The sequence below is a fragment of the Hydra vulgaris genome, chromosome 15 (assembly GCF_038396675.1).
Source record: "Hydra vulgaris chromosome 15, alternate assembly HydraT2T_AEP".
Taxonomy (NCBI): Eukaryota; Metazoa; Cnidaria; class Hydrozoa; order Anthoathecata; family Hydridae; genus Hydra; species Hydra vulgaris.
Genome location: NC_088934.1, coordinates 44,830,001 through 44,845,092, shown reverse-complemented (window position 1 = coordinate 44,845,092; position 15,092 = coordinate 44,830,001). Strand labels below are relative to the sequence as shown.

Genomic DNA, 15,092 nt, shown 5'->3' with positions numbered 1-15,092 from the left:
TTTTCTTCCTACGGGCCTGTAAGATTAATATTATTATTAATTAAAAGATTAATTATGTTATTAATCTTATCTGGCATGCGCTTTTTTATAAATTGCAGCTACCAATCGTCTCTAGCCAACCAACTTTAGATTCACGTGATATGTTCAAAACATTACGTAAGTTTCCGTGGTCAACTTAAATAAATTAACTTTAAAGCATTTATTGAAAATTTAATAATAGTGTGTATGGAAGAATCGACTACTTCGAGATAAACAAGCGTTTGTAAAGTGAACTTTGTTATTGATTTTATATTATTTTATAGTATCTAAATTTCTTTAAAAAGTTATGGATTCACTTATTAAATTAACTGTTAAAACTCCTAATCAGCATATTGAAGATATACAAGTTGATTGTGATTTGACATGGAGTGTTAAAAAGTTAAAAGATTATCTTCAAGATGTATATCCTTCAAAGCCAGTATGTTGACGAATTTGTTTAAAATGCAAATAGTAATACATAAATATACCTTTATGAAAAATTTTTCTATAATGAAATATTAAAAATCTTTTTTTAATGTGTATAATTAAAATAAAAATGCAAAGTAAGACTAAATTAAACAAAATAAAAGAAACTGTTTGCAACATAAAAGTTAAGACGTATATAACAAGAGTTCTGTAGAGCTCATAATTTCTTATAGGGTTTTGTTAAAAAATTGCTCATTTTTTTTAAATACGATCAAAAATTATCACAATTTTTTGGTTAACAAAAAGTAGATAAAATATAGTAAATGACTATCATATTGGTACCAGATTTGTTCGGTGGTATTTTTTGCATTCACTAAATAAGTTACGCGGAAATCGCAAGATCTGGAGCAGGTTAGTACCCTAAAAAACTGAAGACACATTTTTTGAACTTTTCTTTTTAATAGCATAAGGCAAATGTGTTTTTTCTATACATTTATAAACTTGGATTTTTTTAAAAAAAGAAAAGTTTTAAAAGTGACTTTTATGTATGGCTCTTAACTTATTTATTGATTTTATTGCTTATGAAAATTGTGTTGATATTCTTATGGTGTACGGTGTTGACAAAAGTCTGGTTATTTTTTAAAACCATTTGTTCAATTTTTTGCACTAATTTTCTTTTCATGTGCCAATTTTCATTGAAACATAAGGTGTCACAGATAGCCTACCAGGTGTTGCACTTTTAGTAACTAACTTTTGTTTTCATAAATTCAGTAACTTTTAATATTAGAGTAAAGAAGGGGAGGGGATTTTTATGCTTCAAAGGAGGGGAGCAGGAGTGGTCTGGTAGCTACCCTTCCCCTAAACTCAATTTTTACACCATTTGTATATGTTGTAAAAAGATTTTTATTTTTTTACTATAATTTTTATTTTTTTCACTATATATAATTATTTTAATAAAAATTAAACTAATATAAATAAAAAATTTTATTTCTAGACTGTGTTATACCATTACATATACCCTAACTCTAAGATACCTGTCATACTTGACATTGGTCTGGAAGTAAATTATAATAACTATTGTGTACAAAAACTATTGAGTTTATTTCAAAAAATAATATTTTATGAGAATAAATTGCCCTATATCTGGAGAACAAATAAATTTTGCAGCCCATTCTTACAGCTATCTTTTGATACCAAGTTGTTTGTATTTAGATAAGAATTGGCAAAGTTATAATATTTTGTGTAAAAAAAAATTTTTGACCACAGTTTTATGAACAAATCCTCATATCAAAAATTTGCTACTAAAAACATCATAACTTTTTGTTGAATTATTCAATTCTCATAATTCAACTTAAAAAATTAGTCTATGTATCTTATTAAATTTGAATAAATTTTCATAGAGAGAGAGATATAAAAAAGTACAATTTAAAGCTTATACTTTCATTAACAGGTTAAACAAGAAAATCTGAACATTTTATGCGTTACTTGGTCAAACAAAAATATGTAAATGTAAAATATTCCATGCCAAGTGGGACAAAATTTCAGGGTTTCAACTCTGACCACTTCGAAGTTTGATTAAACCTAGGTTGGTATATGAGATAAGTGAATCCTGAAAATTTTAGCTCAAAACACTATTTGATTAAAGAGAAATTTAATACATGTACTCTCAAAATAAAATTTGAGAAGATCTTTCTTTTTTCAATCATAAATAACTCTGGTCTTTTAATGCTTCATTTTATCTTTGATTATTTAACATAAAATTAAATGGTAAATATGGATTTACAAGAGTTTTTTTTCTTAAAATTGATCACCAAAGTCTAGGATAAGCACTGCTTTTAATTTTAAGTTTATCTAGTGGTTATTAAAATTTCTTTAAGTAATTTCATGAAAAAAAATGGGAGCTCATAGGGAAGTTACAAAAGAACATTAAAATGTTATTAGTGTTTTTTTGCTAGACACTATAATACAAAAGTTCAATACTACAAGAATCAACAAAAAAAAAGAATCAACAAAGACTAAAATTAGACTTTGAATTAAGATTATATTAATCTGTAACTTAAACACCCACAGTTCAAGGTTGTTCCCCCACCAAGTCACTCTATATTTAAGATTTTTATTCCTCCTTCTCCTATGTTTAATATTTAATTAAAATATTTCTTTTTTGACTAATTTAATTTGTAATTTCTTTCAATCGCATGCAGTATAGTTTGTATGCAAAGTATTATTATGCACTAACTTTCAAAAATATAAAGTTAGATTTACAAATCAACCAGTACAGAAAAAGTTAATGATATAAAAAGATTCTTTTTTTTTTTGTTATTCACCTTCTCAAGGCCGCGAAGGCGACTACAGATGAGGAGGCTACTTAATAGTGGTTTATAACCCTCTCCAAACTCTATAACTCCGAAACACGAACCTTGACGAACAAGGCCGCTGCGCGGAGAAACAAGTTGAGCGCGGTTCAGTAACTTATAAGGTCAAACAAGAAATAAATATTAGATCTGTTTCCTTTTTTTTTTTTTTTTTTTGTTCCTTGTTTTTCCTGCTAAGACTTATGTCATAGAAACTCATTGTAAACAAACCATTATTCACACTTTTTTTTTTTTTTTTTTTTTTTGCATAAAACAGTTTTTTGGAATTCTTTATTTGTCATTTTTCTTATTTATTAAAAAAAGTATTATGGAGACAACTCACAGACTTTGTCAAAATATGTAAAATGGAATTATTTTTTATTATAGTACTAAAAAGTATTCAAAGACTTCCAAACTATTTAGTACTATTTAAATTTTTATTTATTAAAAAAAAAAGTTCAAGTTTTTCCTTGAACAAAAAAAAAGTTTTTCCTTCAACAAAAGCAAGAGTTTCTTTTAAGAAACAAAAGTATAGTAAAGTAATATGATTTTATTTATTGCAACATCATTTTTTTATTATTTCTGTTATAATTTATTTATTTCAATTAACATGTTACATGTATGACTAATTAAAATTGAACTAAATGGATTAGTGGTAAAGTGCTCATTTTATAAGTTTTTCTGCGCAACAGCCTTTTTTGTCAAGGCTCGTATTTTGGAGTTATAGAATTGAGTGAAGGTTGTAACTGTAACTAAATTAGCCTCCTCAACTGTAGTGGCCTTCTCAGCCTCGAGGAGGTGAATTAACATTAATTTAAAAATAGTTTAAAAATTTCATAACTTGCATATACTTTTTATTTTATATTTCCTTTTTGTATTTTAATTAAAGCACTGATTTAGAGTAGGATTCAATTGCAAAATGAGACCTCAAAATTATGACTTTTTGATGTATTAAAAAGTTTTTAAAATCATTATGGTTGTTACTATTAATGTTACTATTATTATCATTATTACTTTTATTATATTGTATAATGTGTTTCATTGTAATAATTATTTTAGGTAATAATAACAGTAAATATTTTTATATTTATTATAACAGATAAAGGTAATAGTAGAAGTAATAATATTTTATTAATAATAATAATATTAATAATAATTTTTGGATTATAATAAAATCAATTACTTTAACTTTCATGTTAATAATTTTTATTTAAAAACTAAATCTATGTATAATTTTTTGTAATTTATATTTTAGGCAAGTCATTCTCAAAAGCTCATATATTTAGGAAAACTACTCCAAGATCATTATATTTTAGAAGAGGTTTTTAAGGTACAAGTTTTTAATAATTTTTTGTCATTAAGTATCACTACTTAATTAGAACATGCAACTACATAAAAGTTTTATAAAAAAAATTTATCAAGTTTACAGTTCTAAATTAAAAGTTTATAAATTATATCATTAGGAATGTGTTTCACAGACCTTACACATTGTATGCTCTGAAAATGATAATTTTGAAACAATTGGATTGGTATGTCAATTTACTTATTTACAGTTTATAATTATTACAATAGATTTTTCTTTTAAGATTAAAGTGTAAGATTACATATTTAAAAGTAATAATAAAATTACATTTATTTTTATTTATTCCTTTTTTTTTTTTTGGAAACTCAATGCTTAATTGAATTTAATTTCAAAGAAAATTGTCTTTAATTATGCGATCCAGAAAAAAATCTTTAGTTATGCGATCCAGAAAAAATCTTTAATTATGCAATCCAGAAAAAATCTTTAATTATGCAATCCAGAAAAATCTTTAACTATGCTATCTGCATATTATTCAGCTAATAATACATGCATGTTTCATCTGTTTGTAGATAACACTTGCATGGTTTGTTGTTATTGCCTGTTATCATCATATAATTAGTTGCATAATTGGCTAATTGCATACATTGTTGAAAAAAAACTTTTTTTAAATAATCTTTACATTTTTTTTTAAATTTAGAATTTTTTCTTTATCAAAAAACTTTTATTTGACATGCTGTTTTTATTTCACTTTGTACAACAGCAAATTTGAGTTCTCTTCCATTTTTAAAATTTTGTTATAATTCATATAATTTACAGCTTTTTAACTTTTTTGTTTTCGCTGTTTAACCACCTTTCTCTAAGTCCCAGCTTGAACAATTACTGCCAGTAAGTCCCAACTTGAACAATTAGTCTTGCTTGCCAGTAGTCTTGCTGGCTGTGAATTGTATAAAAATATAAAATAAAAAGCATTTTTATTTAAAAAATTCATATATTGTTAAGGATTCGCTTGTAAACAACTTTAGTTCGAATGATGGATTAAGACACAGAATTCGCAACAGGTAAAAAAAATTTAACATTTACCTTTTTTATTATTTTGATTTGTAAATAATATAAAAATAAGTGAAAGTTATTAAAATAATGATATTTAATTATTTCTTTTGCAGTCTTTTTTTTTTTTTCTTTTTTTTTTTTTTTACAATATAATGTTATTTTTAAATGTAATTTAATGAAATACAGTTGCGAGCAGTGAATTGTACATAGCAGTAATTTTGGTTACTTTTTATCTTTTCGTCTCTGAGTTCAATGGTTACATATTCTGTATTTTTTATTACATAACTAATCCATAACTAAGAGGAGAAATTACTACAATATATTTCAAATAATAATACAAATTATTAAAACTTGTTTAAATTTAGGTACAAAGAAGTAAAAGCATAGAAATTTACTGCTGTGTACAATTCACTGCTCGCGACTGTATTTACATGTAAGGTGTTAAGGCTTTCTGGTCAGACATGATTATTGGTTTTTCTGATTAAATATGATTTAGATATTGTAAGTAAACAAACATGAAAATTATGAGTAATAAAATTTTTATGGTTAATTATAAAACATATTTTATTAGATAAAAAAGTCAAACAAGATAGTTACCAAACTAATAGGGTAGTTACCAAACTAACAGGGTAGTTACCAAGCCACATGATAATTACAGTAATTAATAGTTTTGTAAGTTAATAGAATTTTTATTTTTCAATAATTTATGAAGTTAAAATCGATGTACAAGTTTTTAAATATTGATGAATCTTTTTAAGATATATATATAATTTTAATACAAAAGAAGTATTGTTTTAATGAAGTTTCAAATTTTCAGCCACGTAAGCAAAACTCTCAGAAGTCAAGTTTGTTGCAGTTGAACTTAAAATGTATCCTTGTTAACTTTTTATGCTGTTCAAGAATCTTTTTTCAATATAAAATAAGTTATTTCTGGTAAAAGCTATGAATTAATAACGAAAACAATGAACTGGGATTATATGGAATATGCTAATAACTCTAAAGTCTTCATATAAAATTTAAATCGATTATAATAAAATTTATTTAAATATAAAATATTCTTATTCGTTGAAAAATTACTTTATTAAATTAATATGCAGGAGCAAATATATTTGCTTAACAAATATTCATGAAACATTTGTTGAATGAGTAATATTCATTTAGCTAATGCTCAACAAATAAAATGAAAATGAATAAATATTTGTTATATTTTAATGAATAAAAATATTGGTAATGTAATAATTATGCTGTAAAAATAATTTAAAGCCACAGTGTTTGTCATTTGGTTTTGTCTTAATGTGGTTGTTGTGTATATCTTTTGTAAAAAAATATTGTAAAATTGTTATTTTGTGAACAAAGCATATTTAGATAGTTGTCAAAACAAAAATTAAGATTAATAGAAGAGTATTTAAAACTAATACAAAGACAAAAGTCAAACAGTGCACCCAAACAATACTTATAATCATCAAAAATTTATAAACATTTAAAATGAACAAAGATACATTAAATAAAAACATACAAAATAAAATATTGACTGTAAAATAAAAACCATGTGTACAATAATATAAGGCCTAAGAATAGAAAAAAAAAAACATTAATGCTGATGTATAAGCATAATTTGTTTAGTGGTTAAGTAATAAACTTTCCCTTAGATTTATTACTGGGATTTTAAATAGGATCAGTACTATTGATAAATTACCAATATTTTATTATGCATAACTATATTGTTAAAATATTTGCTTATTAAACAGTTGTTGCTCTCTAGTCACAACATGTTACAAAATTAATTTGTTTGTATTTAATGTGTATATATAAAGTATTGAAAATCAAATTGTATGTGATATTGGGTGAATCTACGAATTTTGTTTTATACAAAGTGAATCTATAAGTTTTATACAAAGTGAATCTATAAGTTTTATACAAAGTAAATCTATTAATTGTACATTGTATTTGGGTAATCTATAAGTTGTTTTCCATTTTTGAGTTTTTATTTTATTTTAGCATACCTCCAGTTGCAGAACACCAACCAGTTGTTGATTCACAATTTCAACAACAGACGCACCAATATTTATGGATGCCAAATTTATCAACTGAGCAACAACAACAACAAAGTAACTTATCTGAAATGCAAATTCAATATCAAGCACAAATGCAATATTATATGCATCAAATGTACTTGTGGCAACAAAGTATTTCGTCTAATCACTGGTCATATCCTACAATGTATAAATTTTATTCAGAGAAATTAAAAAAATTCTCCAATTATAAAAATAAAGTTCAATAATTTTTTATGATTTTTCTTAGAGCTCAGGGAAATGGTTTTCAGTTACCTTTTACTCCTATTCCAACAGTCCCATCCTTACATTCAGAACTATCATCCAATACACCACAACCAACCACACCTTTAGTTACAGAGGAGCAACTGCCATCAGAATCTCATATACCACATCCTCCACAAGAACAAGAACAGCTTCGTGAACAGAACAATCCAGCTAATGCCCCAGTAGAAGCTGGTCCTGGCGGAGCAATTATGGCTGTAAGAGATGACGATAATGATAGAAACCGTGACTGGTTGGACTGGCTATATTTTTCTTTACGTGGTCTAATGCTTATTAGTATTGTTTACTTTTACTCTTCAACGACACGTTTTTTCCTTGTTGCGGTTCTTGGATTTATTATATATATTTATCAAGCAGGATGGTTTACCAGAAGGAATCCAGCAGGTACATTTTTTTTACTTTTAAATCATAAATGGTTTTCTTCAGGGGTTTCCCAGAATTCCGGGAATTCACTTATTTTTTTCTGGAAAGTTTTTTGCAATTGATTCATCATGATAAAAGTATATAAAATTTTAGGAAATGCAACATTTACATATAAGCAACTATATTTTTATATTTTTTTTACATTAATGAAATAGATGTAAAAATGTAAAAATAGTTAAAACAATAAATAATATTGCTAACCATATTTAAAGTAAATTCAACTTGGTTAAAATATTATACAGAATAGCCTCCGCTTATTTGTTTACTGATTATTTATTTTATAATTTGCATAATTTATATTTATTATATAATTTATATTCAATTAATAATAATTTATAAAATCTGTTTATCTGTTTACTGAAAAAACTTCCCCGGAATTTCCGGAATTTTCATTAAAAGTTATTTCTGGGTTTTAAAAAAAAATTAAAAATGTTAAATAGTTTTTTCGGTTGTTAAATATTTCTGTAAATTTTATTATCTTTCAATTAGAAACACCAGTAAACAGTGAAAGAATTGCTGAGGAAAGCAGTGAGCAAACGAATGTTCATCGCCCTAACTTTTTACAACTAACTATTACTTTATTAAAATGTTTTTTTTCGTCGCTAATTCCTGCTGGTCCGCCAACTTTACAGCATCAATAACTACAATCGTAGGAGCTCTTAAGGTTTTTAAAGCTTTATTCGCAGTACGGTTATGATGATACGTTGGTCTTGAAGGTATTAAGATGAAAATATTGATCATTTTGGTTGTTTATTGAAAAAGTGGTACGGGTTCATAGAAACATGTTTTCTATCAGTCTACAACTTGTTAAGTTTTTAGAACTTTGTAGTCATCTATTCTATAGCTTTATTTTGAGTTGTATGTATATATAGTATATGTATAATGATGAAAATTGTATATTTTTTACATATAAATCTTTTTGTATATGAGTATATATATATTGAATTGTTTTTAATATACATTTAAGGTATTAGAAATATTATGCATTTGATCAATTCATTTGACATAAATCTTCAGAATTGTTTATAAAAAATAAAATCTCATTAGTTATGAATTATATCCTATTAACTAGTTATGAATTATATCCTATTAATTAGTTATGAATTATATCCTATTAATTAGTTATGAATTATACCCTATTAATTAATTATGAATTATATCCTATTAATTAGTTATGAATTATACCCTATTAATTAATTATGAATTATATCCTATTAATTAGTTATGAATTATATCCTATTAATTAGTTAATAATATATATCCTAATTTTTTTTACAACTTTTCGGTAGATAATTTCTTTTTTTGTTTGTAGGATTTTTTTTTTATATTTCCAATTGTTCATTGAGAACAGTTTGATGCTTCTGCAAGCTTTTTTAAAGATGCTTGGAGACTAGAGATACAAGGTCCGAAGTTCAAAATCTGTTAGTAAGGCGGTATGGACTTCCTCATTATATGCTCTAACGCGGTGCTCTGTGATAAGACCGTAAGACCTTCTTGGACCTTAATAATCTAAAGTAAAGAAAAAAAATTCGCATAGGATAAACAACCACAACAGGCTTTGAAAAGCAAAAATACTTTTACAATGTGCACCGTAAATATTTTGATGTTTTTTATCTACCGTTTTACTGCGATTTAAGCAAGCAACATCACACTGCAAAATATGTTTAATATACTTTCCTTTTTTTTGTTCGCGTATGGTATTTATGTATTATGCTTTTAATATAACTGATAATTGGTTTAAAAAGAACAAAATTTACTACTTGACATTAGTTGTTTTAGGAGTAGAATAGATTCAATGCTTTAAGAATATATTATAATCCTAGAATCACAAAGTATTTTCTTAAAATCTTACAATTTATTCTTAGAACCATACAATATATTCTTAAAACAATTATCATATGGGGCTGTCCATTAATTACGACAACAGTGTTTTGGCAATTTTTTTTTTGACAAAAGCTCCCCTCCCTCCCCCTTTTCAAACTTTCAAAGACCCCTTCTACAAAATTACGTCAACAATTAATTTACCCCCCCCCCTTCTTTCCTTGAGTAAAACTTGAAAAAAATGAAAAAAACAAACATTTTTAAATAGTAGTAATAATAGTACTTTACAACTTCAAGAAAAAGTGTTTAAAAGTAAAATGTTTATAAAAAAAATCTAATTTAACTTATGAAATATATACTGTACAATCTCTCTAATTCGAATTTTACGGGGGGAAATAAAAGTTCGAATTAGAGAGATTTTCGAATAGAAAGTTGACTTTTTTTTAATATTCTTTTCAAATTAACAAATAGAAATCAAACAAACAAACAAATAGTAATTCTTAAGCCTAAAAGCAATATATATTATGTGTTTTAAACTTTTGAATTTAAAGAAAAAAGTAAGTAATTGTAGATTGTCTTTTATGCGCTAGTAAATTCATGTCAAAGACACGATTTATATCTTTAAGAGCCTTTGTCAAATTAGTTTGCTTTTTCTCCAAATTAGTTTGCTTTTTCTTAAATTAGTCTAACCATCCTTTTGAAGCTTGAAAATTTTTGAAGCATAACTCTATCGCAAAATATGAAGTTTTTTATTTTACCAGGAAGCCACTAATTCGTACATTATTAGCTCTCATTCGTTTGAACCATTTAAGTACAGCTTTGTTTACTTGGTAATACGAATCAACTTTCACCCGTTTAGTCAAATTTCTTTGACAAAAAGCGTTAAAGATTTAGTTTTTTTGTTCTTTTTCCAGGTTGAAAGAGTGTCTGGTGGAATATCAAAAATTTTTGAAACCTCTTTATTTGTTTTTCCTTTCTTCAATTCCATTAGAGTTTTTTATTTCCGCTTTAAATTGTTTTCTTTATGTCTCTTCGATGCCATGATTTTTTTAAACAGTAGAAAATAATTTACACTAATCGCTTTTCAAAAACTCGCAACTTTCGAAATTTGAAAAAAGATTTTGACGGTTTAATGAGCTTTTTCCATGCTTTATATAAGGTTACTTTCTATATATATATGTTTGTGTGCCACAAAATTTGAAATCAATTTTTGAAAGCTTTTTTCTCAACCAATTTTGCTCAAATTTTGCACACTTAATCATTTTCGATGACAATACAAGGAAATGGAAAAATTTGACCAAAAAAAGTTAATTAAGTTAACAAAAATTTAATTTGTATTTCCCCATAAGAACACTGAATTAATAAAAAAAAAATTTAAAAACGTAACAGTAATTTTTCCTTCTACAAAAGATAACAAAAAAAGAATTTCTAGGCCCAATAGAATTCTGCTTGCATAAAGCATGGATTTGAAAAAGAATTTTTTTATGATTTACTAGTTACACGTCAGGAGTTAAAATATTTTATTCGAATTGTGGAGGTTTTCGAATTACAGAGATTCGAATTATAGAAAGTTAAACGTAAGAGTTTCTTATGCGCATTTCTCAGTGACTTTGCATTTAATCGAATTATGGAGGTTTTCGAAGGAGATTCGAATTAGAGAGATTGTAATGTTAACGATTTATAATTAATAGCGTTAGCATTTGGGTAATTTGGGATAACGTTAGTAACCAACGTACCCGTCAACAGACCTAGTCCAATATAATGTTAAATATTTATCATAACATTTTTATCATAGTTTATGTACTGTGCAGAGTCACAAAACGCATAAGTGCTAATCCTCCTTACTTTAACTTTAGATCTAATTCAATTTCAAATTGAAATCAAACTAATTCTAATAGAGTCTAGTATAACAAAATAATGCATTTAATAATTTGTATAAACAAGGGGTTTAAGACGGAAGAGCCAAAGTTTATAACTGATAAAAATTTCCAGTTTTTAAAGAGTTACTAACATCTTGTTTTCAACATTATAGGATTTATGCATGGAGCTGTAGAGTCGCCTTATAATTTATACATTATAAAATAGTCGCATTATAATTGAAATTTTAACTTCAAATGTTTATATCAGGGGTTGGCAACCTGCTTACGACCAGTAGGTTGCCGATCCTTGGTATAAACATTTAAATGATATAATGTAGATTATGTACTTACATAAATCTTTATTACTTTTTAAAGCCAATAAACACAAATTTTGAAAAAGTAATAGTGCTACAAGTAAACATCTCGCGTGTGCTCATTTAGCTCTGTATGTGTCAGAGCTAAAGTTAACACAAGACTTCAAACGCTGCCTAATTTTCCTTTTTTTAAGTTTAGTTTAGTTGATTTTACTGGTCAATAATTTAAATATTTACAAAATTCGTAATAAAATTATAGACTTTTGAAAAATCATAAATGTTCGCTATGTTTAAATTACCAACGAAGATGTGCTGCATCATTCATCTCTATACTAACAGTCTTAAGATACTCGTACATATCTGCGACGCAAGTTCCATTCTTTAAGAACGTAATATGATACTGGAAACATAAGTGGAGAGAGTTTATTTCCAGTTATCGTTTAAAAATTTTCTTTTAACTGATTTAAATGTTCATCTAGTCGATTTTTGAACATGTTGAAGGAAGTCACATTCACGCGTAAACTTAAATTAAGAATTAAAGAATTAAACCGACTCCTATTCTTTATTCTTCAAGTGTTGTAAGACCTAACATGACACTTCGTTGCTCAGCGGTGCAATGCTTAATCTTAAAAATGGTTTTGTGGCACGGTTTTGAACTTTTTCTAGCGCTTCTATGTCTGCCTATTGGTACGATGACTGCGTTTGGATAGCGTACTAGGTGAGGACGAACATATCTAGGTGAGGACGAGCATATGTGGGGTACACTTCTTTCCTTAGTGAAAAACTTCAGCTGCGAAAAGCTTTTTTTAGCCTCTCTAAGGAACGGTTAGCGTTCACCACAGCTGCTGAAATTTGAGCATTAAGTTTAAGATCATCTGAGATAAGAACTCCGAGATCTCTCTATAAATAAGTAACTTCGATTGCAAGTGGCGAACCGTCTGATCCTGGAATGAAATTTGTCTTGTTTTGATACTTTTTTTCCTCGGCCAATATGAATGACTAGTAACTAAGTACTCGGTGTAGTTTTTACGAATTTACGAATTATTCAAATTCTTTTATTTGAAATTAGCATGATTTTATCAGCGTATTATGTCCAAACAAGCTTTAGATGGTATAATTATTTTTGCATCAGGTTTTTTTAATATTTAAAGAAACTTTTTTTTTATATATATAATTTTCAAAACCTTTTTACTACCCCTAATAGTGAATCTAAAGAACACCATTTTGGAGTCTTTAGGTCACTTTCAATTATCAGCGTAAACATAAATTTAGTTAAAATCTTTAGAAAAAGTGCCTTAATTTACTATAGATCCTAGTTCTAATTGGTTTTGAGGTATATTAACTATATATAGTTGTCAAAATACAATATAGATCATATTGCACCCGTTATAGAAAAGAGACGTATGTCCATTTTTGTCGAAAATGAGGTATTTTGTCAGTAAAAACTATGGAATATTGTCCATGTTATCTTAAAGTAATATGCTTCGATTATTTATAATAAATGAGTTATCAATAATTAAAAAAAAGATGTATATGGCATCGTATTGAAAACCATTATAGAAAAGAGAGATATTGGGCAATACGATTTTTTTTTTTTTTTTTGCATTTTGGAGATACGATCCTTTTCTAAAACGGGTGCGATATTATCAAACTATAATGTTCATTTTACCTAAACAACGTATTTATTTAAAATTTTATTCAATTTTGGACAAGCGAGAGTGACTTTAAAAAGATTAAAAAAAAAAAAAAAAAAGAATCATCGGTCTGGTTTTTTTAGCTACAAACATTTATATTTTATGATACCGCAAAATTTGTAATTTTTTTTGTCTTTTCATAATTCACAGAGCTGATCATTTAACGTAAATATGTCGTAGACAACAAACTATCATACAGACGCTATGATATTTTCAAAATCCCTTAACTACACCGAGTAAGTATGAATGACTAGTAACGAAGTAACTAAATTTATTTAAAAAAGTAACGTTGTTGACGTCAACTTTTCTTGACCTCCCCCCCTCCTCCTTGTCATAAATTGTCAAAAATTTCCAGACCTTCCCCCTCCCCCCTATTTTGTTAATGTAGTTAATGGACAGCCCATTAAGTGATAATTTAAATTTTTAGACAAAAAGTTTTATTTAAAAATTTAAATTGTTAATAAATTAGTTTTTAATTTGATTTTTTTTTATTTTAGTTCACCTCCCCACGGTCACGAGGGCTACTACAATCGAGGAGACTATTTTTAATTGTGGCTACGACCCGTTAAAATTGGGGTAAATTTACTATAATTTTGGGTTATTTTTGTAAGCAAAAAGTACATGCAACTTTTTGCCCTACTAAGCTGATAATTAACTGAAATTCTTCTCTCCTTTTATTTTTTTATTTATTACAAGTGTATAGTTGTTTTAAATGTGTTAAAATTAGGCTCTGTGTATAAAGCTGAATTGGAGTATAACTGGGGCAAATAAAATTGTTGCCGTACGGCAACATTAAACAATGGCAGCAGTATTTTTTAATCATTTTTGTTTCTAATGTCTTATTTCAAAGTATCTATTTTATTACATAATTTTACTAGCTAAGTTAAATCATTACTTATATTTTAGAAAAATAAGAATCACTGCAGATATTGTCTGACTGGTTACAGTCGTGTATACTGCACTAAGTACAATTTATATATATATATATATATATATATATATATATATATATATATATATATATATATATATATATATATATATATATAATTTTTTTTTCAAGTACAGTAACACTTAAATTTTAATTGTTGCCGTTTGGCAACATTGAACGATAAAGGTAAACGATAAATTTTAAAAAGATTGCTTTCATGCCATTATGTTTAAATATGTTAGCAAACTATATATAAAACTTATTAAATAAAACTTGTTCACATTACGTGATATTTTCAATCATAAAGTAATTACTACATCGAGAAATATATTTAACTCAGCAAGGAGTTTCCGGGGAGGGGTGGGGGGTAGAGGTCAGATTGACTATGTGAAAATCAAAGAAACTTATTTAACCTATTTAGCTTATGTTAAATAAAAAGAGAATCTAATCTAAGTTTTAACAATGACATCCTTTGATCTTAAAAACTCTGTGCTTAACATTCTTTTTTATGAAATTCTTGAAAACAGTTTTTCCCGTCTGTCAAACATAAACATATATATATATAT

General features: G+C 26.4%; 1 protein-coding gene across 1 annotated transcript; it reads left to right on the top strand.

Annotated features, from left to right (window-relative positions):
- The first annotated feature begins 201 nt into the window (after window positions 1-201).
- On the top strand, window positions 202-8,847 carry LOC100205084 (homocysteine-responsive endoplasmic reticulum-resident ubiquitin-like domain member 2 protein). The gene is made up of 7 exons (XM_065819841.1): window positions 202-457; window positions 4,051-4,125; window positions 4,259-4,324; window positions 5,098-5,156; window positions 7,147-7,368; window positions 7,450-7,868; window positions 8,397-8,847. Exons 1-7 carry the CDS (start codon window positions 326-328, stop codon window positions 8,546-8,548), a joined length of 1,125 nt encoding a protein of 374 aa, XP_065675913.1. The 5' UTR covers window positions 202-325; the 3' UTR covers window positions 8,549-8,847.
- Window positions 8,848-15,092: the final 6,245 nt, after the last annotated feature.